General features: G+C 43.2%; 1 protein-coding gene across 1 annotated transcript in view; it reads right to left on the bottom strand.

Annotated features, from left to right (window-relative positions):
- The window catches only part of LOC124122162 (splicing factor 3A subunit 3-like), a 64,903-nt gene that overhangs the window by 16,824 nt on the left and 20,575 nt on the right, over nucleotides 1–27,504 (bottom strand). The window contains exons 5-11 of the mRNA XM_046485286.1: nucleotides 26,750–26,822; nucleotides 24,515–24,606; nucleotides 24,293–24,375; nucleotides 20,966–21,038; nucleotides 19,634–19,699; nucleotides 9,546–9,614; nucleotides 6,102–6,169 (exon numbers count right to left, since the gene is read on the bottom strand). Coding sequence (XP_046341242.1) covers nucleotides 6,102–6,169; nucleotides 9,546–9,614; nucleotides 19,634–19,699; nucleotides 20,966–21,038; nucleotides 24,293–24,375; nucleotides 24,515–24,606; nucleotides 26,750–26,822 — 524 coding nt within the window. The remainder of the gene's footprint in view (nucleotides 1–6,101; nucleotides 6,170–9,545; nucleotides 9,615–19,633; nucleotides 19,700–20,965; nucleotides 21,039–24,292; nucleotides 24,376–24,514; nucleotides 24,607–26,749; nucleotides 26,823–27,504) is intronic.

Genomic DNA, 27,504 nt, shown 5'->3' with positions numbered 1-27,504 from the left:
TGGTTACATATGATTATGTCGGATTAACGAGTATGTCGGATAGACGAAATTAGGTAGTATCAACGTTCGTGATCGAAAATCAGACAAACTACACAATAGATAACGATTCAAACACGTAATAAAACAAAAGGAAAAAGGTAATATTTATATTGTTGTGTTATATTGTTGGCAGAAAACATTTTCTAATCATGCAACCTCTAAAGTTAACACAAAACTACTGTTACAAACTGTATGACTGATTCAAAATACATTTTAGAAAAAAAAGCATAGTCTGGAATTGAAGTCGCCAATGTTTAAGAAAGCTGCTTTCTTAGTGGCTAATGTCGATTTCCTGTTAGTAATTTCATTGGTCGGTCAGTTTGCAAAAAGTCGTTCTGACGTGACGTGTAATGGGATGTCCTCAGCGGTTGCGAGAACTTGTATCCGATTTTAATGAGATTGAGGTAATCTAGGCATGTGAATAATCCTGTTTTGTTTATTTAAAGCAGTAATTGTATATTGTTAAGCAAGTTTATCTCTGCAGCCATTGAAATATGCAGCTACTCGACGACTCGTTTCGCATCAAAACACGGGGCTGTGTATTCGCGGGCATATGACCACAGAGTTTGCTGATCACTGTGTCGGATTAACGAGACTGATATATAAGTGATTTCATCAATTCGTTGCAAATTAGGTGTGTTGGAGTCAGAGTGCGAGACTGTCGGATTAACGGGTCTAAATAGTACTGATTTAATCGGTTCCCATCATTAGTGTCGGATAAAGCCGATTGTCAGGTTAACGAGTGTCAGATTAACGAGACTTGACTATAGTTGATTTTTGGGCTATAAAATCCCAGCACAACCTGAGTTATCATACTTCCATGTCCGAATGAAGAGATCTGATTGAGCCATGTGATCTTGTAACAATACTGTGTGACCCGCCTTGGAGGGTAATAAAATTCTTATACCCTGCACATGCATTTCTGAGAGACAGAATTAATCCTTTATACCCTGCTTCAAAGCAAAAAGCCACACATTTTTTTCCAAGCCAAAGGATGTCGCGTGACATAGAGCAAGCTTACTTCAGCTCAATGGGGCAGCTGTTTTCTATTAATTTGGAATTTATTTGAATTATTTTACAATGTCACATTAAAACATGTAGGTAAAATCAAATCATTGAAGCAGGATCATTTGGGGTACATGGGGCATGTTTAATGTGTCCCTCATATAGTGGTATAAAACCTAACGCGGAACACATAAAAACCCATGTACCCCTCGTGATCTTGCTACAACTTAAAATGTACCGCTCCCTGCATACCATGCTCAAATGGTGATGTCAAGGTATTGTAACTCGCTCACCCGTGCCGCCGTGGCTAAAGCCAAGAGAAATATTGTTTTCTTGGTGAGGTCATAAAATGAGGATGCGTTAAGGGGCTTGAAGGGGGGCGTATGCAAACCACAAAGTACCGCATTCAAATTCCACACAGGGGGATGGAAATTGGCATTCTGACCCTTAAGTCTAAAGGAGCGTAGTAGGGCCTGTAGTTCCGGGGCCTTCGTCATATTGTGATTTCCCAGAATGGCAACCACTGATTTGTAACTTCGCACACCTTTGATGTCCTCGAGAGCCACATCGTGAAGATAATGACTAGCGAAAACTGTGTCGGACCTAAAAAACTTCCTTCCATGAACGTTTTAATAGAACAGTTACTATGTAACGCCATGGTAAAGCAGATCTGCGTGCTAGCCAAACATGTGGATGAGGATCTTTGGAAGATTTTTTTCCACAACATTTAGTACAACGCGCAAGCATAAGTTATGCAAATAAAGAATTGTCGATAGAAATGGAGATTGCTATAGAATTACAAAATATTCTGCCGGCAAATAATTTTACGTGTTGAAAGTGTATACAAACTCTATGTAATACCAAAGCTACTAGTATTTAAAAACACATGAATATGTTATACATTGTAAACAATTTGACTACCTATGCAGGTGAACAATTGTACCGGAAATTCAATATGGTGGGAAACAATGAGCCACATGATTGGAAAAAGACAAAGTCCTTTATGCCAAAATCACCCACATAAAACTACACAAATTCGTGAAAGTAATATGAAAAGAATACATCACCCATCGCAGATAAAATTTAGAATTACAACCAAAACTGAAGGTCTAAAATTGGAAATTTTAGTATAGATTGTATATTTACATACTTATCCTATCTCACACTTTGCATTTCTCCCTTCCTCTTCAATCCTATGTGAGAACGTGCTTAAATCATGTTTCCAGCTTCTGAAAATAAAAATAGCCACCCAAGCCCCCCTGCATCTCCATGGTTACGTCCAAAAGTTAGGTCAATTACGTGCCTCTCATGAACTGACCACGTGTGCGCCTCTACCAATTCATTCTCTTTCGCAGAGCTTATTAGGCTAGAGTAAATGAGATGCGGGGATGTCGGGTGGGCCTATCGCTGGTAAGATAGGATAAGTATATAAATATACAATTTATACTAAAATATTCAAATATTTAAACTTATCCTATGTCACACTTTGCATTTTATCCCACGGTCGGATGGTGGGCGGCAGATACCCTAGCCTGTAAAGACTACAACTGTGAGATATGCACGAGGTAGCTGGGTCTAGACAGTGTAATTCTGAATTTGTTTTAGATTTTTGAAAACTGTCTAGCGTCTAAAAGACATGAACTCGTGAGCGGGAAAAACACACACGATCAACCGGTGTTTAACGATCCCGATACGTTACTCAAACGAAACTGCATGAGATCGGGTATACATGCCGTATGTCATCGTACATATAGAAAGACCGCGTAGCTGTAAATGCATAAGCAAAACAGCATACGACTTAAAATCGATCCTGGAAGAGCATCGATTCTTCAAACAAAACACAGCAACTATCTCCCAAGGACCATAGAGTGCGATAGGTTTGGTAACTCTTTTAACACTTCGTCATGGTTATTGAACACATTCGAGTATACGAAGCGAACCAAAACAGAAGGAACGATTGACAATATTCCATAGCGATGGACCTTCAAACCAAAACCCTACATCACATATACCTGAGGCAGAGGTGAGCGGAATAAAGGTCTACGAGCATGGTCCAATTGCTTGCAAAGATCTCGAGTCTTCCGCCTACGGCCGGGCTGTAACGGGAAGGGCTGGTGGCGGAAGTTCCCAGTCGTGCAGATTTGAAAAGGAGTCAAGTTCCTGCCGAACCTCACACTTGGGAAAGTTCACCGGCGCCCTTGGGTCCGGTAAAGAAGACCGATATCCAAGGATGGCTTCGAGCCTCGTTGACCTCTTTGGCCTCTGCCGCACCCTTGAAAGGGATTAGGCGGGGAAGAAATATGCTGATGTAAATCGCACCGGGCAAGAACGGTGAGGTGAGGTGAAATTGGGTTTAACGTCGCGTCCAAGATTATTGCACTTATAAAGCGATGTGCATGCACGTGTGTGTGTGTGTGTGGCTGCTTGTACTAGTCCGGACTGATGCCGATTTATAGTGCTAGCTCACTGAGATACCATGCCGCAGTTTAACATGAATACCCCACTCAGACACAGTATACTGACTCCGAGCCGACCAGTCCTTGTTTTAGCCCCTTAATGCCGAGCGCCAGACAGGGTAACACTGGGCAAGAACGAATTGGGGATATTGGCAATCCTTTTTCTGTTGATCCTCAAATTGTCTTTTCTGGAGACGTAGAAGGTCCACCGTGACCTGAAGGCTAGAATCTCTCAGCACGTCCTGTGCAACCTGTTGTATCGCTTCAGCAAATAAAAAGCGGGAAGACCAGGGTTGCTGATACAGTTTGGCCTTAAATTGGTCATCCCAGGAAGAATGTTGCAGCACACCATGGCGACAAAGAGCCGTCATGGAGCCGTCATGGTGAGTGAGGAGGTCCCGGGAGCGGGAATGATGACAATCATGGTGCAAGCATTCGATATTAGCCGAGGAGCGAACATGGTAACTCGATCGAGAATGCCGAACGAGATATCCGATCCTGCGAGCAAGAGCACCGATCCTGGGAGCAGGGGTGCCAATCTGTCGTCTTGGAGGAAGTGTGACGATCTAAAATGACCTGAGATGAAGTCGTATCGACGGCAATATCTCTAGCCCTGGCGGGGCAGAGAGAGCCGAATCCAAGACTGGGATTTTAAATGGACTGGAGCAATCGGTCGCTGGTATGAGAGCGGGACCCTGGTTGGTCAGGCAGACCGAGCACACATCGACCTGCGTATCTTCTTGTGGAGTGGTAGACAGGTCGTGAGTCAACAAATCGTCTGTAAGGAAGCTATCAGAGAGGGTCTTGTCTGTGACATAAACTACAGGCTCAACAGGATTGTCTTTAAGGTGTGATGAGCTGGTACTAGCTTTGGAATCCCCCCCTTTTGAACGACAATATGACGACAACGTTGCAGGTAAACTTAAAAAGCCAAGTTAGTTAGGGAATGACATTCCGCACATGGAACCCAGGGTGCACTGTCCCCGACAGTCGCAACATAATGAGTGGGGATCCGACATGGAATAGGTACGTCTGCATTCTTTACAAGCAGGACGTTGTTTGTCCTTTTTCCCATACTCGACAACAAGGACAAACAATTCTGTGATGTTCAAACACGTCTCCACACAGTGGCAGTGAGAAAGAGAATGAATTGGTAGAGGCGCACACAGTCAGTTCAAGCAGGCACTGCATACACGAGAGGCCGTAATTGACGTAGCTTTTGGACGTAACCATGGAGATGCAGGGGGGCTTCGGTGGCTATTTTTATTTTCAGAAGCTGGAAACATGATTCAAGCACCTTCCCACATAGGATCGAAGAAGAAGGGAGAAATGCAAAGTGTGAGATAGGATAAGTTTAAAAAATTATCCAATTTGAAGAGCTCCGCTGAGACATGTCCTTGCTGTATCGTGACAGGCAGTTATGTGAGGAAGGTGACATGTCATCAAGGTCACATGACTGCGGCAATGGTCCAGGCAAAAAGCAGGAGTGGAATGCGAAACATCTTTCTTTTTTCACCCGTGCGCTAACTTTGTGTTGTCGTAAGGTAAGCAGTGAATGCCATAAGGAGTAATGCAGGATAAGTAAAACATTATGACTTTTAACGAGTCAAACTATGGCACTTATGATATATGCACTTGTTCTCAGTCAACTAAGGATTGTTTTCAAAGCACCAATAGGTAACATGATCGTATTCTGTCGGTGCAATCTGTCAATAAGTTCACACACTATTTTACCAAATTAATATAAACAATATTGAATGAAAACTTGAATACAATTAATAAATTAGATTACAAACATAAGTCCAGATATACAATGAACATTTTTTATAACCAGACGGTGTAATTAAAGGATCAACTTGCGAACTGATGTACTGATTTTGTTTACATGGCATTCCAGTGTTACATGCTCAGATAATGTCTTTGTATTGAGAGAAGTGTGTATAATGCGCACACACACACACACACCCAAGACACAGAGCTGTAATGTTTGTAAAAAGTGAGCACTATACTCTGGCACATAGTGATAGTTTTGTTATTAAAGAGGGACCATGTTACAAGCAGGAGTTATTGTAAAACTATATTTTGGTGCCTATTAGTAGTAGCAGAAGAAAATATAAAGATGTGTGGCATTAATAACAAAATTATATGCCAGTCAAATGACTGACCTTCAATCTCAGCCATTCAAAAAATTTCAAACTGCACAGAATTATGGATTAATGAAATGATAGTCTTAATTATTCAAATCAGCAGTAAGTCATGATTAGTGAGAGTGGGGGCATACTGTTTGCATGGTGAGCAATATATTTTCACTTTTATATAGTCTTTCAGCAACCTTTTGCCACTGTATACATACTTCTAAGTACAGGAAATAACTTTACTTATGGAGAATTATTTTGTGTAATGGACTGTATTTCTCAGAAGGGGTTTTGCATACACCATCCCAACTCATCATGCTCACACAGTTTGCAGATAATGTTTGCTTTAACCTAGGGCCCTACTCCGGTGTACTTGTGCAGTGAGTCCAGCATGTAGATATGGTGTAGATAGTATACAGCTGTAGGAACCCAGCCGACACCCACACAATAGGACCACTCCACTTACCCGCCACACTTGAGACCAAGGGCCATCAGAGCAGATTTGAGTCGATCCAATCCCAGAGATGCCAGTTCCTGCAACAAACAAGCCACTGTTGAATCTTGGGAGCTGCGATGTTCTTCTGACTCTCCTGAGAGAAGTGGAGCTCATCAAACTGCTGAAACTACATGACGGTACTGCCATAACAATTATATCCTTGCTACACTGGTGTCTGTGTCCTGTGCGAAAGTGAGATTACAGTGAATCTAAATGTTTACACAAGTCTGTTGCCTGTATCTACAATGTTTACACAAATCTGTTGCCTGTATCTAGTGGTTTACACAAATCTGTTGCCTGTATCTACAATGTTTACACAAATCTGTATCCTGAATCTAAATATTTAAACAAGTCTGTTGCCTGTATCTGCAATGTTTACACAAATCAGTTGCCTGTATCTACAATGTTTACACAAATCTGTTGCCTGTATCTACAATGTTTACACAAATCTGTTGCCTGTATCTACAATGTTTACACAAATCTGTTGCCAGTATCTACAATGTTTACACAAGTCTGTTGCCTGTATCTAGTTGTTTACACAAATCTTTTGCCTGTTTCTACAATGTTTACACAAATCTTTTGCCTGTTTCTACAATGTTTACACAAATCTGTTGCCTGTATCTAGTTGTTTACACAAATCTGTTGCCTGTATCTACAATGTTTACACAAGTCTGTTGCCTGTATCTACAATGTTTACACAAGTCTGTTGCCTGTATCTACAATGTTTACACAAATCTGTTGCCTGTATCTACAATGTTTACACAAATCTGTTGCCTGTATCTACAATGTTTACACAAGTCTGTTGCCTGTATCTACAATGTTTACACAAATCTGTTGCCTGTATCTACAATGTTTACACAAGTCTGTTGCCTGTATCTACAATGTTTACACAAATCTGTTGCCTGTATCTAGTTGTTTACACAAATCTGTTGCCTGTATCTACAATGTTTACACAAGTCTGTTGCCTGTATCTACATTGTTTACACAAGTCTGTTGCCTGTATCTACAATTTTTACACAAATCTGTTGCCTGTATCTACAATGTTTACACAAATCTGTTGCCTGTATCTACAATGTTTACACAAGTCTGTTGCCTGTATCTACAATGTTTACACAAATCTGTTGCCTGTATCTAGTTGTTTACACAAATCTGTTGCCTGTATCTACAATGTTTACGCAAGACATAAATGCCATCCTTACACACCTTGATAAAACTCATAATCCACTCTTACTGTTAGTAATTAAACTATTTATGGATAGTTAACTTTGAAGAGGAGTTCTGTTGAAAATTTATGACAGCCAAAATACAAGATTCTTGGAACTGAGGTTTTTGTATTCGCAAAAATTAGGTATATTTGACAACAATTGAAAACATAAAAGTCTGACAAATGTCCAAGTTCTCATTTGTTGCAACCTTCTCCCCACCTGACATTTGATGTTATTTAGGGAATACCATATACATTCAATACACAAGCATATTGACAAGACAGCTTACCACAGGTAATGTCAAAGTGAATGTCAAAAGTAATTATCAGGGAGCATCAATCATATGATAAATGGGTTCTTTGTCTACAAACTACAGATTTTCAGTGTGGAACCTGAGCGACGGAACTCTTTACCTGTTGATGATGAACCAGAAGGCACTGTCATCAATATCCCACACCATTTTAAACAAGTGAATAAAATCACACAAATATTTTACACAACTTATTATATCCAAAAGGGTAAACCCTGAAATTCTAACACTATGAATGAACCAAATGATGCCATAACAATAAATACTAGCCACATAAAGAAACTGTGCACGGAGAAAATATAGATATTAGGGCACACCGTCCACATATGAAATATAGGTTTGAACACAGCAATTATTGGAGACATTCAAACGCTCATGCACGTGCCATGCGATATGACGTCATTGATGGGGGCCTATGGACGTGCAATGTGTTATTGCACGTGCATCCTGTGCAGCTGTACACAGCATGTGCAACTCAAAATTCGCTGTCACTTTGGAAAGCATGATCTGTGGTCATTCAAAAATTCAAAACTTCTCAGGCGCAGACACAAGCATATCACAAGCAAATCATGCCAAGATTGACAGCTGCACAGCGTCATGAAGCCATTGGAATGATCCGAGCGGGAATGAGGCAACAACAGGTGGCAACACATTTCCAATGCCATCATAACACGATATCGGCATTGGTGAGGCGTTATCAGAACACAAATGACGTTGCCGACCACCCACGTTCAGGACGTCCCTGAGTAGCGACGCCAAGACAGGAGAGATGGATTCAAGTTACACATCTCCGACACAGGTTCCAAACGGCAGTAACGACGTCCCAGACAATTCCTGGACTGCGCCGTATCCATCCCAACACTGTCAGGAATCGTTTAAGCCAGTACGGGATTCGACCACGACGCCCTGCCATACGTCCCATCCTGACACACCGTCATCGCGTCAACCATCTAAGATGGTGTCGAAATCATGTTCGCCAACCTCGAATATGGTGGAGAAATGTTGTCTTTACAGATGAATCGAGGTTCAACATTTCCCACAGTGACGGGCACCAACGTGTCTACAGGCGTTTGGGAGAACGTTACGCACGCAACTGTATTATGGAGAGGAATCGTTTTGGAGGTGGCTCTGTGATGATTTGGGGTGGGATAACAGCACGCCACCGAACCCCTTTGGTGGATTTTCAGGGCAATCTCACCGGTGTTGGCTACAGAGATCAGATTCTGAGGCCTGTGGTCATTCATTTCCTGCCACGTCATGGCCCGGGATTGACATTTCAACAGGACAACGCTCGTCCTCACACGACTAGGGTCGCAATGGATTTCCTTCACCATAACAATGTCATGTTACTGCCATGGACTGCAAATAAAACAATTGTTGAAGTGAGCTATAATACTGTGCATATTCTTAAAGAAACACTCCAGCATAAGCAATGTCCCACTCAGTCAAGTTACGATGTAACTCAATGACCACCCGACTCATTCAGTCACCTCTCAAAACAAGGCCAAGGTTGTTGGGGACCTACTGCAATCCCAAAAGGTTGTATGATGTATGATGTGCTAAAGCAAATTCATCAGGAAATAATAAAAGATTTAGGAACCGCAAAAAAATGAGGCTTTATCCTCATTTGAAGCTAAGTCAAACTTGTACTAGAAATGCACAAAATATGAAAAAGAATTCCATAATATTAAAAGGCACCAGTTCAGACCATGCCCAACATTCAGGCAGTGGATAATTAATTGAGTACATTTGACATAAATCTGGATTAGTCAGTGTCAAGGTTTGACAGATTAAACTGAAGTTTTCTGTTTTGTGAATCTGTGAACACCATGAATACTTTGCTGACACCAACCTAACTACATACGGTTTGTACAACCACTCCTTCCAGGCATAGCTCACCTCCCATGATGAAAACGCTGACAGGTCAAGATGTGCTCCCGAATGGGTCAGGGCTCCTGTTGCTTCTTTCTGAAAAACAAAGACATCATCCATACCAATGATAACAAGCATGAAATACTCATATCCCCTGCCAATATGACATGTCCGGTTGTGTGCAATGCATTAGCTCCTGTGGACTATGTTCACTGGGCCTTTTTGTAAATGGCCTAATTTGCAGCACTAAAAAAAAGTTATTACTGGTGTTGCTTCTCATCTGCAGTTTATGATAGAATATGTAACTGTATTTGGAATGAGTAAGGATGAGACAAATGGACAAACAACTTCTTTATTAGAAATAGGATCGATGATTTCGGTGTAGGTTCTAACACGGTTATAAAGCAAGTGAAGTACAGAGTATGGTTCACAAGAATATATACAGAATAGGAGGCAGTGTTTATACAGTTGAGTATGTTTAAGATCAGTTACGCTGTTGTATTTGTAATGAGTTGTGTTTCTGCATGAAGTTAGCCAGTGAATGCAACAACCGTGTCCATGACACTTTTGGAGGAACATACACACAAGCAATGCAGAACTTACCAACAAGAATGGAAATGTATTCAATACTGCGAGATGACATTATGTGCCAAGTTTGGTGGAGAAATATGGTACGGTTTTCAAGATCTGCTCCGGAAACGAGGACTACCACCATTTTCAGTCTAAATCAAAGTCATTGCCATGGAAACTCGAAAAACTTTTTTTTTAAATCCAAAACTATCAAAAGGCACCAGTTCACCACTAGACCTATCTATGTACCAAGTTTGGTGAAGAAATATGGTACGTTTTTCAAGATCTCCTCCGGAAATGAGGACTACCGCAATTTTCAGTCTAAATCACAGTCGTTGCTATGGAAACTCACACATTCCTATATCCCCCTTTCACTTCATGGCGGGGGATAATAATTCTGATCATAAACACAACATTTGAACCCTGTCAATGCCAAAGGGACTCAAGTCCCTCCTCCTCACTTTGAAGTTGCCTAATTATCTGTACTGTGATATCATCCACAAAGTATAATTACTGAAAACAACATCTGCAAAATTAGATTGATCATAAATATCGCTACTTTTGACATTTTACTAAATCACTATTCACAGCATTATTTTCTTGTATGTTTTGATATTGGTAAAATATAAGTATATTTGACATTTGAATACTCATCCTGCATTACTCCTTAATGCATTTACTGCTGGTTATATGTACATAAAGACGTAGCTGTGAGAGGTTCAGCTGCAGAAGAAGTTCTTCCAACCAGTTGTGTGGCAAAATACCCTCACACAGGTGCCACGTGACCTTGAAGTGGAGAAGTCTTGTATGAGCACATTACTGCTTGAACATAACATCTGAAGACATCATGGGGAGGTAGCACTGCGATGGGAGGGTAGTAAGACGAAGTATTGCAGAGTAAGTATACAAATGTAAAAAATATTTAGATTTTTCTACATTTTTTAACTTATCCTGCATTACTCCTTCATGCATCTTTATCAGACGGTAGAAGGGAAGCATACCTTCAGAAGTGATCCTCAAGAGACCCTCTTCAAAATGTCCAAGGTACCATCAAAGCATCCTTCGCGATGACCAGAACCGTGTGACCATTCTTGTCAGAAAAAAATGAGAGTGCGAGGGATGCAGGATGTCCAGGTAACAGTACAGTAATAGAAAAAAACATGTGCCAAGGTCTAAAACTGACGTACCGAGCTAATTTCAGTTGGACATAAACCCTCTAGTCAGGGGTGACAAGCATCAGAGAGGTCAAAAGGTCAGCTCTGGGCATCAGGAAGAGTCAATGGGGCTTGGTGACCTGCTGGGCAATAACCATATTGCCAATATGAGCACCTCCAAATTGAGGCTGTTGATGTGCCAAGTGAGGCCCTGAGGTCGTCTCGTCCCAACCCTGTAGAGAAGCTTCTACAAACCGAATGGATGTCAGGGATAACTGTTAAGGAGACAACTCCTAAGATGTTTGAGTCTTCCGCCCACCAACTGAGACAACTCCTGAGGTGAGGCGGTAGAGCAACGGATAGGCAAGGGTCCTGACATTGTATGTAAGGCGCCAGGAACTGTTTGATAGGAACCAGGTATAATTGACCTCTGCTCGTCAAATCCTGGACTGACATGAGCAATCCCATGAGCTCAAGTCAGTGATCACTGACAAAGTGTAATTCGCTGTTAGGTCATACTGTCTTCTGTCGACCCTCAATTATACCATGGGCCGTAGGCCCACACAAGTACTGAATAAAGAATAATACAAAGTGTAAGCTGGCTGTTGAAGAGCGGGTATCAGATTTAGATTAGACTGTCTACAAGACTGTAAAGTTGAAAAGTCAACTTCAGGGGGGTTTCTGATTGTGTTGGGCGTTGATGATACAGGGTTTTACACGATGCTCAAATGTGCATCCAGTATGCACAATTGTAGAGAATGGACGCATTGCGCCCACAGCCCATCAAGGGCAGTTATGGGGGTCTGTTATTTCATCCATCAGTCATGACCACTGTCCACATCATAATTAATTCATTCCAGACTCTAAAAGAAATGATCTCAACGTACAGTACACTACACTAGTGCCTCGTTTACTCCACGTGTTGTCATCGGAGGTTGACGAAAAGGTCATGTGAAAAATCATAAAATTGAAGCCATATCTAGAAGATAAGGCTGAATACATAATTCTTTGGTCTGAAAGATTGTACCTTATGAAGTAAGGAGACTGTTTCCATCCCCTTGGCGCCGTATAAGCACTCCCGTTCTGATATCAAGGTGACGCTGAAGCGCTATGTCTCAAGCAGAATCTCAAGTGCGCTGGCGCCAGCGCAGAAAGCGTTGACATCACACCGAGATGTTGTCAAACAGGGGTCAGTACAGTCCAAACACAATAGGTGGGAATCCCTGCTAGACTTGTTACCGTGACAAGTAATACAACAAGGCATAAATATGTAATTTAAGGAAAAGTCGTATTCATAACGTGCGCAACAGAACAATGAAACAACAGGGAATTTATAACTTAAAAACTCATTGGGTTCAATGAGTAAATTATGCAAAAAAAGTGACAACAAAAAATTAAAGCATGCAAGAGAACAGGCAATATACATGAAAAATTCAAGACGCAGGGCACAAGAATGTGACCATGAGGAGAATTCAAAATGGCTAATTGGAACAACAATACACCTGATATTATGATTAAGAGCTACTATCGAGGGCCGAATATTAATGCAATGAAAAGGTGAGACATGAAGTCACCAACCACAAGCAATATACAATCACAAGTAAAACGTAGAAATAGAAATAACAGCACAGGGTGCTAGTAAATTCTGGAATCGTTATTCTCAAACACGCCTAGTCAGTTTGAATGACAAGCAGTAATGTGCTCATACAAGAACTGACTGACCAAACCGAGCACGCTCGCTTGAGTGTTTGTCGAGTTGGTAATGTTTGATGAACGTGCTCGGCTGGCCCCAAATAGCCGCTGAGCATATCTCAATGGGCAGAGCGGCGGCGTACGCTTGTGACGTAGCCACTGCTATAACCGAATGAGCCTTCAACCTGGTAGGGGGGGGTCCCTGCCTTTAAGCGTATACGCTCTGCAAATGGTTGAAACTATTCACCTTGAGATAGATTGTTTGCTCGCAGGGGAGCCAGCCTTCCTACCGCCGTAACAGCAAAATAGTTGGTTATCCTTACGGATACCCTTAGTTCTGCCTATATAGGCCTTGAGGCAAGACATGGGCATGTCTTACAGTGGTCCCCGACGAGGAAGGCTGTGAAAGAGCAGGTAGCTCAATAGGAGCCGTCACGTGGAAGGCGTGTGCAACCTTAGGACGGAAAGAGTCCGGCAGCCGAATACTGACTCTGTCCTGGTGGAAGACAGTTAGTTCGGGACTCCGCAAAGCCAGTATTGTGTCTGCAACTCGTGCAGGTATACCGCTCTTCTGGAGGCAATTCCTGACAGTGGCCAAGCCACCCACTGAATCCTGGGATTCAGGTGGAGGGCCCCGTTCTGGGATAGGAGGTCCGGTCGTAAAGGTAATAGAACAGGAGGCTGAGCCAGAAACCTGAGTATTACGGGAAACCAACTCTGCGCCGACCAAAGAGGTGCCAGGAGCACAAGTAGTCGCGCAGGCTGAGTGGCTAGCTGAGATAGGACCTTGGAAATCAGAGGGACTGGCGGGAATGCCCACAGAACTCTGTCCGTCCAATCTAGCTGGAAGGCGTCCGGCGCCACTGACCTCGGGTCGGGGACTCGGGAGCAGAACGTTGGTGTCTGGTGATTCACCCCAGACGCAAACAGATCCACCTGGAACGACCTGTATAACCTGGAGATAATCCCGAATATCCCCGGGTCGAGCCTCCACTCGTGAGGAGCGAGGATCCGGCGAGACAGAGCGTCCGCACGGACGTTGTCCACCCCCAGCAGATAAACAGGTATCACCCTGATATGGTGAGTGTCGCACCATAGGAGGAACTGCCACGTCTCTTGGAGAAGCGACGGAGACACCGTTCCCCCCTGCTTCCGGATGTAAGTCATTGCCGTTTGGTTGTCCATCTCTAGACGAACCACTTGGCCACGAAGCAGATCCAGGAAGCGTTGGAACACCAACCGGACCACTCTCAGTTCTAGCACATTGATGTGCAGTTTGATCCCCTGCTGGGACCATAGTCCTGAGGCAGTGTGATTGTTCAGAACGCCTCCCCAGCCGGAGAGTGACGCGTCTGTTTGAACTGTTGTGAGACGGAACGGGGTTGTCGAGGGGGAGCCCCCGGGACAGATTCCCGACCTCGGTCAACCACTGAAGGTGTGTAATGAGCCACTGCGGAGTCTCAAGAACAGTCTCGAGATCTTCCGAGTTCACCCAAAGTCGACCGAGCGCTTGTTGAATGGGTCTCATTCTCAAGCGCGCCCGCCAAACCACATCCACCTTCGCCGCCATGTTGCCCAGTAACTGGAGCCATGTACGAGCAGTCTGTCTTGTGGACAGAAGGAATGGGAAGTAACACTTCTGACCTTGACTATGCGATCTTGTGATAGAGATACAAGTCCGCTCACTGTGTCGAAGTTCGCCCCTAGGAAGACAAGATTCTGAGTAGGGCTCAGATCTGACTTCTTCAGATTGACTATCCACCCTAGAGTGATCAGAATGTCTATCACTTCTTGTGTAGCTATCTGACTCAGGGATTGCGATAGAGCTCTTGGTAACCAGTCGTCGAGGTACGGATGGCAGAACCATGTGTGGGCACTTGGGCAGGAATCAACATCAGCTTGGTGAACACCCTCGGGGCCGTGGAGATCCCGAATGGTAGAACCCGGAACTGATAACACCTCCCGTCAAAAGAAAACCTCAGGTATTTCTTGAACTCGGGCAGTATGGGTACGTGGAGATAGGCGTCTTTAAGGTCTATTGACGTTAGCCAGTCTCCTGTCTCGACAGCTGAGATCAGTGAGCGCAGTGTCTCCATCCTGAAGGACGGTACCTCTAAGAGTTTGTTCAGCCTTCTCAGATTGAGAATAGGTCTGAACCCTCCGTCTTTTTTGGTGGCTAGGAAATACGTCAAGTAGAAGCCCTCGTTTTCCTGTCCCTTTTCCTGCTTTTCCGACCAGCCGCCTTGCCCCGGCCCTTGCCCCGGCCCTTGCCTCTCCCTGCGCCTTTACCTGAAGGAAGCGGCTGCTTCCCAGCAGGTGCAGACTTCTGACCCGACGTGTCAGCGTGGGAAGAGTCAAGGGGAGACGCCCGCTTAAGCGGCTTAGCGCTAGGTACCTCCAACAAGGCCTTAGAGTCCTTGATTGAAGCGTACAACTGAGCGGCCTCTCGGACCACCTGCTGAGCCCCAGGGAAGAGGGTGGCACCCATCTTATAAGGCAAAGCTAGGAGGTCCAGGCGTGTGGATGCCGAGTCCTTAGACACCGACATCCGAGGAGTCAGCCGGCCCCTCCCCCACCAGCTCCCTCTCTACTGCAGACAGATAGGCGGAGTGTACAGAGACGCGAAGCTGTTGTCATGCATTACGGTATTGCTCCTCGAAGCAAACGTAAGCAGCCTTCAGCTTCGCACTGCACATAGGAAAGGGGGGCAAACGCCGGCCCTGTTTGGCCTTAGCCAAGGGGGGGGTTTAAAGACCCCCCCCCAGGGCTACAGAAGTCCAGACACATTCGTCGACCACTGGAACCTCGAAATCACCATCCTCTGCTGACAGGTACCGCTTAATAAGTTCGGGCAGGTCGAACTTCCTGCTGGCACCCGAAAGCAGAGGATAGATGACCTCGTGCGCCAAGGAGGACAAAATGCGGCGCCGCACCTGGGGCGCCTTGCTAGGAGCAAAGGCGTCCCCCGGAAGGCGGAACTCAGTCGGATCTGACGTGGGCATGGGCGCAGCCACCTTAGGCAGTACCTGGATGATCTTGTCCCTTACGTGCCTCAACGAGGATACAAAGGAGAATGTCCCCGAAGCCTCCGAGTCATCCCCTCCCTCCTCTCCTCCTCTCTCAATTCCGAGCCGACCGTAATCGACTCATCCTCGAGAAAGGTAGCAGACGAGACAGGAAGAGGACGCCCGAAGGCCTGGGCCTTCGCATCCCCGGGCTGCCCCCGGCCCGACGCTGAGTCCCGGTCTCGAGGTGCTGGGTGTTCAAGGGAACCCACCTGGCTCTGGGCCACAGATCCACTAGTGGAAGCCTCGGCATCGGAGAAGGAGCCGAAGCCCTGTCTCGGATCGTCCCCGAGGCCAAAAGGCCTGCCTCGGCCGGCGTCAGGCATTCCACAGGGCCTCCAGTCGCGTCCGGCGCCGACAATGGGGAAGGCCCAGCCCGCAGCTCCTCTCGGAGCTGGGACTTAACCTCCTCCATTATCAACGCCATCTGCGACTTTAGTAGAGCAGAAATATCTGCCAAAGAGGGTGCAGGAGAGGGTGCAGGTGTAGGTGCCTCGAGGTGCCTCGGGGACCCTCGAGACCGGTCCTCGGAGATAGGGTGGAGGAGACAGTAGCAGAAGGCATTGATTTAGCCTTTTTACCCTTTTTAGACGGGGGGGGATGGCCTTATTAGAGCGAATGTCAACCCCCGCCTCAATAAACCCTTAAAGTGGAGCAGATCGGCATGCCGACGCTTCAGTGTCCTGGGGGTAAACTCTTGACAGATGGAGCATGACTGATCGTCATGCCCCTTTTCTGCCAAACACTTCAGGCAGCTAGGGTGCTGATCCTGGGGTGTAATATTGGACCTGCACCTACACCTACACCAAATGGTGTTTCTGTGGACGTTAAATTGTCTTGCAACATCACATTGACTCGATCCTGCTTCAAGCATACCAATGGCTCTCAGAGGCTCATTTTCGGACAGGCGTGGCATTTTGTAATGTTGAATAATTGCGTAATTTTGTTGTTTTTCTGAGTGGCTGTTGTCAGCATGATGCTAAACAATGCATATGGAATCCTGTTAACGCACATGTTTTTATACCCATTCTTGGGTAGTGAAATGCATGAGGCTTGCATAAAAGTCAACTTTTGCATGGAATGCATGCTTTTCTGTGGCAGTTGCGTTTTTGTGACTTGATTCCATACATGTACTACAATATTGAAAACCAAACTTTTCTTGTTTGAAAAATACACTAAAATATTGGTGCCACAGGAACTTTTGTTGTGGAGTATATTTGGTATTTCTTTGAGGTGAAGGTTCAGTGAAAGAATGTTTACATAATCATTCTATCCTGCTGATTAGAATCAGTGGTCCAAACCAGTGTAAGCCCTGGACGTCCAAGACGTCCATCAGATAGTGTGAGGCAAACACTGAGACTGACTGCCAAAAGCAACTCCCATTATAGCTGTTAACATATAGTTGCTATGTAGTGCCATGGTCGATGCCTCTTCCCTTGTCTCATGCGGGTTGGAGGCAAGTTGAAGCAAATGTGTATGCTTGTAAGATGACTGATCATAGCCAAAAGACACTGTGGCACTGGATACCTCCATAGTTGAAGTTGTTGACAAGGGGATGAATTATCTCTTACATGAGCGGCTCAGAGATTCTGAAGCTTGAAGGTTGATCTTCAGGGCTCTCACTGGGCAGAGTGAGAGATCTTCCAGATCCTTTAGGACTAATATAGAGGAAAGTGGAGGGATGGTGATAACCTGTCCGGCCAGCCAGGGACTTGGTTCTTTGCTACAAAGTCCCATCTCAGGTCCAGGAAGACTTTGCCATGGTGCTGTCTTTCAAAACAATACCATTAACATCATATGTGTGGATTTCACTAACGCGAGCTGCAGTAGACAACGCCAACAAGAAGACCGTCTTGAGTGTGATATGCTCAAAGTCTTTATCAGCCAAGGCTTTGTAAGGTTCAGGCGACATATGAAGTAAGATGATATTCAAGTGGCCTTAATCGAGAAGCCAGGTCCACCATTCTGTATGATCGTATAAAGGCTTGAAGTTATGCTTCTGCGAAAATATTCATACCACTGGTCAAGCAATCACTGTGTTGATAGCAGCTAGGTAAGTAGCAAGTGTAGCTCCTTTAGGCTTTCTTGAGATTTTCAAATGCTGAAGGTATTCTGCTATCTGTTGAGGTGATGCTGTATTTGGGGATTGAATGTCTTGAGCCTTGCAGTAACATCGAATGCTTTCCACTTTCGATCACAGAGAGCATTTGTCGAAGTATGAAGCATCTTTAACAGATTGAGTCACTCTTCTAGAATTTCTTTGGCAATCAAAGATTTCTGAAGATACGCCAGATGCAGAGATGGAGTCTCCAGTCACAGATGAAGCTGGCTTGAGTTTCACTGAAGCAGTAGGGCTGTCCTTAGAGGTAGATGATGATGCTTTCAATCTGCGATGTTTACAAGCACAGTGAACCAACTCCTCGCTGGCCAGAAGGGCGTGACCAAAAGTAGATGAAGTCTCTTCGTGTCTAAAATCTTCTACAAACCCTCGAGATAGAAGTCCGGACTGTTGGCGGACCACTGGAAGGTATGCGTAAGCATACAGGTCTTCCCCGAGAAAAGGCTAGAGCAGCCTGTTCCCAAGCCTGTAGGTCAGGTACTGGGGAGATGAAACATGGTAGTGTTGTACCTGGTCACAAATAGGTATACTTCTTGCTTCTGGTAAAGCTGACAAATCCACTGGCTGATCTCCGGATGGAGCCTCCACTCCGTCGGGAATGGTTGATCCAGTCGTGATAGCGCATTGCTGACACGTTCGGAATCCCCAGAATGTGCCTGGCTTGAACTTGAATTAGAAGTGAAAAACTTTTAGTGTGTAAAACTGATTGTCATTTGTAGGAGTGATGCGGATTTCATCGATCCCCTCTTGTTGCTGTACCACATGACTGAAGCGTTGTTCGATTGGACCATCAATCAGGTTGAGACTACAAAGGATGGCTCATCAAACATTGTGATGTTCGCCAATGATCGGATTGGTCCTTGGTTGAATGTAATAGAGGTCAGTATCGTCGAATCCCTTTGGAGTTCGTGTCGCATGTCATTGTCTTGATAAGTCACTGTGGAAGTGATTGTAGCTGTCTTATTAATGAATCCATACAATGAATCCCCAGAGTAGACAATGGAAGGTATCTTCAATGTTGTTACTAATAAGGTATAAGTTGACATGATACAGTAAGTTGTCGACACATTTATCAAACGGCCATAATGTGATAATGAGCAGGAAGCAGGCAGGCAGGGTGCCGACCTTATCATTGAAATTGCTCAATGTATCAAACACTGGGAATTTAAGCGAAGGGAATTCCCCAAGTCCAGACTTTTTTATTTGGGTGATGATTTCGCCGGTCACTTTTTATCATCTGTTTTACTCTACTTCCATTTTTCAAATTTAATTTTGGTCAAGCATTTGTGATCAAGTATGCCCTAAAGTATTTAAATCTGCCAAGTTCAAATGTTGAGTTTACTTGCCCTTTAATGAAGCCTCAAATATTTGAGAGTACCCAACCTGCTTACAGCACCTTATGCCAAAATAAATTCAGCAGGCAGGGTACAGAAGTGTACACTAAAACATCAAGAAAACTACTTCACCAGCCTAGACATGATATAGTTTGTACACTTATGTATTAAGGAAACTGACCGGCCAGCCTGGAAACATTCCTTCTGACCATATCTTCTCGAACTCCTTCTGGACACCTTCCACCTCCTGCAAAGATACAACAGTACACAAATACCTGATCATCTGTATAAACATGGTAAACAGGAAACCAAATCCTTGGACTTGTGTTCAACTGTAAGTATTTGAGGAGGTTATCTAGGTTATCAGCAATAGCCACTAGGATGGCAGGTTGGGCATAATTTAATCCAAACTTGCTCGATTTAAAAACATTGAAAATCAAATTTGATCACTTATTAAACCAACTACAAAAGTGCTTGCAAAAACTGAAGCAGCCCCTTCGTCGCTATTTCCAGAAGATCCTAGAATTGTATTTCCATTCGGACACATTATCTTCAGTTTTGAGAAAGACATGCCAACCACAAGTAAAGTACCTTGCCTCTAGCTACTTGAATAAAAAAGTTATATACAGTCAAGTCTCGTTAATCCGACATCGTTGGTTGCACATGATTATGTCGGATTAACGAATATGTCGGATAAACGAAATTAAGTGATTTGTGATCGAAAATCGGACATCTTCACGATAGATAATAACCGTGTGTTTCCTCGTGTAAATGCAAGTGCTACTGTCTTAACAACTTGCTTCATCTACTTAAAATAGTCTGTCAGTGTTTTCTGTTTCTCACATTTTGAAGGCACATTTCTCAAAGTCCCCTGTTCGCTTGACGTCTAGGGCTGGTGGTCCTTCAGCATCAACATTGTCGAGGTGTAATTTCATTTGTTTCTTATAATAAAGCTTGAAATTCTTTATGACCCCGGCATCTAGTGTTAATTGTTAAAGTTAATCTCTGCAGCCGGTGTGTGTCAAAACACAGGGTTGTGTACTCGCGGGCAGATGACCACGGAGTACGCTGACCACTGTGTCGGATTAACGAGACTGATTAATGAGTGATTTCAGTAATTCGTTGCAAATTAGGTGTGTCGGAGTCGGAGTGCGAGAATGTCGGATTAACGGGACTAAATAGCACTGAATCAATCGGTTCCCATCATTTGTGTCGGATAAAGCCGAGTGTCGGATTAACGAGTGTCGGATTAACGTGACTTGACTGTATACACTTCCAGTTAAATGACTTCATTTCCGGTTTGGAAAAACAAGTTTGATCACCCATTTGATTGCATCTTAGTAGTAATCCTCATCAGCGCTACATTTTTACATAAAGAAATCTTTGAAGAGAACAATTCTTACACATTTTAATGTTCGACACATAACAAAAACTTAATTTCATCAGCCAGTCAACACAACTATGACTGTAGAGAAGGGCAACCTTTTACAATGCTACAGAAGAACCAACTCACCTCGCTTAGGTCCAAGAGCGCCCTCACTCTTGTGGTATAGTCGGCCATGTAGTCCAACAAAAACACCAGGTACCTGCAACAGCAGTCCGTCATTTCCATATCTATAGTAACAGTCATACCCAGCATTCCTGGTGAAATTGCGCTCAAACAGTATTCCTTATTATTCTTTTAATGTATGAGTATGCACACATTTAAAAAGAACGGTACCAGTTGACAAGGGAACAGATATCCCAGACATCAAGGTAAAACCCTGACGGTTGTAGGCCAGAGTAACAGAATGGTGCAGGAGAAGACAGTGTACATACAGTGATGGTCAGAAGACAGTGTATACACAGTGACAGTCAGAAGAAGACAGTGTCCACACAGTGACAGTCAGAAGACAGTGTACATACAGTGACAGTCAGAAGACAGTGTACATACAGTGACAGTCAGAAGACAGTGTACATACAGTGACAGTCAGAAGACAGTGTACATACAGTGACAGTCAGAAGACAGTGTACATACAGTGACAGTCAGAAGAAGACAGGGTACATACAGTGATGGTCAGTAGAAGACAGTGTACACACAGTGACAGAAGAAGACAGTGTCCACACAGTGACAGTCAGAAGAAGACAGTGTCCACACAGTGACAGTCAGAAGAAGACAGTGTCCCTAAGTGACAGTCAGAAGAAGACAGTGTCCACACAGTGACAGTCAGAAGAAGACAGTGTCCACACAGTGACAGTCAGAAGAAGACAGTGTCCACAAAAGGACGGTCAGTAGAAGACAGTGTCCACACAGTGACAGTGAGAAGAAGACAGTGTACACACAGTGACAGTCAGAAGAATACAGTGAACATACAGTGACAGTCAGAAGAAGACAGTGTCCACACAGTGACAGTCAGAAGAATACAGTGTCCACACAAGGACGGTCAGTAGAAGACAGTGTCCACACAGTGACAGTCAGAAGAATACAGTGAACATACAGTGACAGTCAGAAGACACGGTACACACAGTGACAGTCAGAAGAAGACAGTGTACACACAGTGACAGTCAGAAGCTAGTGTACACACAGTGACAGTCAGAAGACAGTGTACATACAGTGACAGTCAGAAGAAGACAGTGTACACACAGTGACAGTCAGAAGCTAGTGTACACACAGTGACAGTCAGAAGCTAGTGTACACACAGTGACAGTCAGAAGAAGACAGTGTACACACAGTGACAGTCAGAAGCTAGTGTACACACAGTGACAGTCAGAAGACAGTGTACACACAGTGACAGTCAGAAGACAGTGAAACTGTACACACAGTGACAGTCAGAAGACAGTGTACACACAGTGACAGTCAGAAGCTAGTGTACACACAGTGACAGTCAGAAGACAGTGAAACTGTACACACAGTGACAGTCAAAAGACAGTGTACACACAGTGACAGTCAGAAGCTAGTGTACACACAGTGACAGTCAGAAGACAGTGAAACTGTACACACAGTGACAGTCAGAAGACAGTGAAACTGTACACACAGTGACAGTCAGAAGCTAGTGTACACACAGTGACAGTCAGAAGACAGTGTACACACAGTGACAGTCAGAAGACAGTGAAACTGTACACACAGTGACAGTCAGAAGACAGTGAAACTGTACACACAGTGACAGTCAGAAGACAGTGTACATACAGTGACAGTCAGAAGAAAGTGAAATTGTACACACAGTGACACTTACAACTAGTACAATAAGACATTGTACACACAGTGACACTTATAACTAGTACAATAAGACATTGTACACACAGTGACACTTATAACTAGTACAAGAAGACATTGTACACACAGTGACACTTACAACTAGTACAAGAAGACATTGTACACACAGTGACACTTATAACTAGTACAAGAAGACATTGTACACACAGTGACACTTATAACTAGTACAATAAGACATTGTACACACAGTGACACTTACAACTAGTACAAGAAGACATTGTACACACAGTGACACTTATAACTAGTACAAGAAGACATTGTACACACAGTGACACGTATAACTAGTACAATAAGACATTGTACACACAGTGACACTTATAACTAGTACAAGAAGACATTGTACACACAGTGACACTTATAACAAGTACCGTATTTTCTTGAGTAGAGTGCGCATTTTTTTTCCAAAAACACAGCTGAGTAGAAGGGGGTGCGCATTATACATGAATTAATTAGTTTTATGTTTTTTCCCCCATGGAAAGATATTACCGTGAGCACGTAACACCGGAAATACCATGTCAACAAATCCATACTGAAGTACACAAATTATTCATTACACTGTCTGGCTATAAAAAGTGTTCTTTGTATATCTGGACTTATGTTTGTAATTTATTTCATTAATTTTATTCAAAATTCAATTTAATATTGTTTTAATTAATTTCGGCGAAAATCGTGTGTGAAGGATCGAAAGATCGCACAACTCACCGTTATTAACAGCAAACACGGTCAGATTACCGCTATTGACGCCTTGAAACGAACTTTAGTTGACAGAGAATGAATACATATATCATAAATGCCATACTTTGATTCGTTAAAAGTCATATTTGTTTTTGATGGACGATTCTGTCAACACTTAATTCTCGCGATCACGTGCACGGGAGCCTTGACGGTGACTGGTCAGACTGGTTCCATGTAAAAAATAATACCCGGCAATAGCGATCAGCTGCTTCGCTTAGGGTTATTATTATTTTAAATGTTTAGTAAAAGCTGCATCTAAATTAACAAGATATTGGAATATATTATCAGTGATTATTCCTCATAAAAAAATAGTTTCAGATACAACTTTTGCCGATCCTTGCATTAAAATCCTGTAAAGTATATCATTGGGTGTGTCTTGACTGAATCACTGGTAGATTCCAAGAAAACGTGTGTACAGCTGATTGCTGTGTCCGGCTTATATGAAAATACACAAGGTAATCTTAATCCCTGGATATAAAACGATGCCTAGCTGAACAAAAAATACAATTTAAACGGTAAATCAACATGTCTGGTGATTTTTTATCTCAAATTTCGAATTTGTACTGACAAAGTTTCTCATCACCCGTTCGTTTGCCGGACTTCGCTGAAGGGGTACGGTGTAATTTTTTTCTGCGCATAATATTCAAATTTCATTTTTTTCCAAAATTTTGAATCCGCTAGAGGGGGGTGCGCATTATACATGGGTGCGCACTATACTCAAGAAAATACGGTACAACAAGACATTGTACACACAGTGACACTGATAACTAGTACAACAAGTCATTGTTGAAGCCAAGTCATTGTTTGTGTAATTACCCCTGACTGTGTTATATACAAAAACAGGAAACTCACTCTTTGTATGCAGCATTCTTCTTGTCCTTGGCAACATCAAATAGTCTGTCAAATATGGTCAGGTATGTGATGTAATCAATTTTCTGAAATGTCAATTGATAAACATGTACCAATGTCATGTTAGTGAAGACTGTTTTTTATGATGATCACAGTCGCCTCAAAACAATCAAGTTTGAATGCAGACATATATATATGCATGTATTGAGATGTGTGTGCACTTACCTCAATACCCTTGAGGTTGAGGTACCTCTCGTAACACTGATGTAGATCTAGGTAACGACCATATCCTTCCTCATCTGTGAACTCTACTGCATCTGTAACAGATGATGGAATAAAGGACAATGCATGACATCATCGCAGATTATTAAACAACAACTGTTGAGCACAGGCATCCTAGAGCCTCATTCTGTCTTAGATGAGTCAGCTTCCCATAGCACTAAACGACAGTTGCACTAAGTTGAAGATTTGGGGTTTCACTGGATAAAAACACTAAGTCACCGTTCTTCGTCCACCTGAATATAATGTCAAAAGATGCCAATATCAATCAGGACGGTCATTGAAGACTGTCAACATCATTAAAAATATTGTCTGCATAAAGTGAAGACCACCAGTAGTTCTGGACAAATATGTAAAAAATCACAAACTTGCAACTGTTTTTTTTAATCTGCAACACTGAATGTTAGGTGTAAATGTTGTAGAAGAGTTGCATAACATTGTTGCAGTACACAAAGTTTCAATTCTTGGCCTTAACGTTTTAAAAATTCACTTAACAAAACTAAATCAGTTGTTTTTGAGAAAGGGCTTCAGAAAGAAGAAACTGTATTCATTACAACCAAACTAACATTACAGAGCTTCATTTGTCATTGCGCATTATATCAGAAATGTATGTATACCTTATAATACATGTGATATATATATATATATATGCTCTTCAAAAAAAGAAACTTGACATAGATGTAAAACCACTTTTTGCCAAATATCTAAAATAATTACATTAAATGAGAACCAAATAAGTCAAACAGAAAGATGATGTGTCTATAATTCACGAAAACACATGCAAAGCACATAAACGTAGCGTTTGGGGATCAATTTTACAGCTTCATCCAAACGCAACCGCCTGTAAAAATTGTGCAGCACAGGATCCTGCATTTAGGCATGCAGGCCCCCCTGCTGAATGGGTACAAAAATCTACATCAACGGCCGTTCATACAGTCCTTATAACAGCAGTAGAGGCGGTGACAGAATGCCAAGACTGAATGCAGCTTAACGGAACAACGCCATTGGGAGATGACAAGCTGGAGCAACTCAGCAAGAAGTGGCCAGGCACTTTGGCGTATCCAGACAGACAATCTCCGCACTGTGGACCCGATACAACAACACCAACAGAGTTGACGACAGACCAAGGTCAGGAAGACCAAGGGTGACAACCCAAGCACAAGATCCATACATCCGGCTGCGATACCTCCGAGACCGCACTACCACAGCCACGTCTACAACCGCACAGATCCCTGGGGTACGCAGAATATCAGATCAAACGGTACGCAACAGACTGACGGAGGCTGGACTTTTTGCACGAAGACCTGTTCGACGTCATGTATTGACCCCACGTCATCTGGCGGACCGTCTGCTTTGGTGCCAGCAGAGGGTAAGATGGGCACGTGCAAGGTGGAGAAATGTACTGTTTACTGACGAGTCCCGTTTCCTACTCACAGACGTCGGCGTGAACGTTACGCCCCCAACTGTGTGCAGCAGGTTGTCCCATTTGGCAGCGGGAGTGTCATGGTATGGAATTCATCACAGTGGTTGGACGCCTCTCGTACATGTGGCAGGTGCATTGACAGTGTGCGTTACAGAGACTTGATCCAACAGCCTTACGTTCTTCCTCACGTCAACGTTCATGGCGTACAGTTCCAGCAGGACAACGCTCGACTGCATATTGCACGTGTTTGTCAGGACTTCTTACAGCACAACAACATCCAGACATTACCTTGGCCAGCCCGGTCACCAGATTTGCCCCTGATTGAGCATCTGTGGGACACGTTGGATCGATGCGTTCGCAGAAGGAATCCACCGCCCCAAACACTTCCGGCGCTTCTTGATGCACTTCAGCATGAATGGCAGCACATCCAACAGCGTGTTATTGACAACTTGATTGCATCTGTAAGTCGTTGGTGTCAAGCGGTGATTGATGCACGTGGTGGGCACAACCGATACTGACAATTTCTGTACCCCTGTGACATTAACTGTATCGTGTACGTGTGTCTGTCTAGGTGACACGATTAATGTTTTGAACATTGTGTACATTGATCTTCAAACAGTGTTTCAATAATGGTTTCTGTGTCCTATTTGAAACAATCGCATTATATTACATTTTGAAAGTCAGTGTCAAGTTTCTTTTTTTGAAGAGTATATATATACTGACAGTCCTAACAAACTTAATGTAGACTCGGGACCTACTCTGTGTTTCCTCAGTCGGATTTTCCCGTTGCTTTGCCAATTCCTCAAACTCAACAGACATGGGGACACTGATCTGAAACAATAACAAGAAAGATCAATCATTGAGCTCTTACCATTCTTACTGCACTTAGAAAATCATACGTGCAAAGAATATGGCAAGCTATTGAAGTATTTTCTACTTTCTATCAAATAACATGATCAGTCATCATGAGCAAGTTAGTTTCTTACATATTAGTGAAACATCATTAGTGTTATCACAACATATAGTCTCACTTCAAAAATCTATTTCATCGTCAGTGCAGCCAGAATTACACATGTCACTTAGTCGATGATCACAATCAATACCTAATTGTCTTCCTAAGTTACTATGGATGGGCAATACATATATCCTCACACACAAAGAAATGTGTAGCTTCTCTGTTTCTAATGCCTGTTAGATAAAGTTATGTTCCAGTTACTAATGTAATTTGATTAACATACTCTGATAATTTACACATTTTACATGAGGGCAACTGCATATTACAATCCTGCAAATGTTGTGTTAACACACTTAGAAGGCACTTGACATTGCCCACACTTTGTGCATTCCTAACATCTCCAAACCCCCATGATGCTCTGAAGCCCATATGATTCTTCCACTGTCATCTACTTTTTTCATAAACATTGTCATGGGTACCTGTCATCTGTCCTATGCAAACTTTGCACCAGTATGTATTACATTTTAGATGATATTCCACATATTAACCATATCTGCC

The sequence above is a fragment of the Haliotis rufescens genome, unplaced genomic scaffold, assembly GCF_023055435.1.
Source record: "Haliotis rufescens isolate VD_foot unplaced genomic scaffold, xgHalRufe1.0.p SCAF_5, whole genome shotgun sequence".
NCBI lineage: Eukaryota > Metazoa > Mollusca > Gastropoda > Lepetellida > Haliotidae > Haliotis > Haliotis rufescens.
This window is presented reverse-complemented; position numbering and strand designations above follow the sequence as displayed.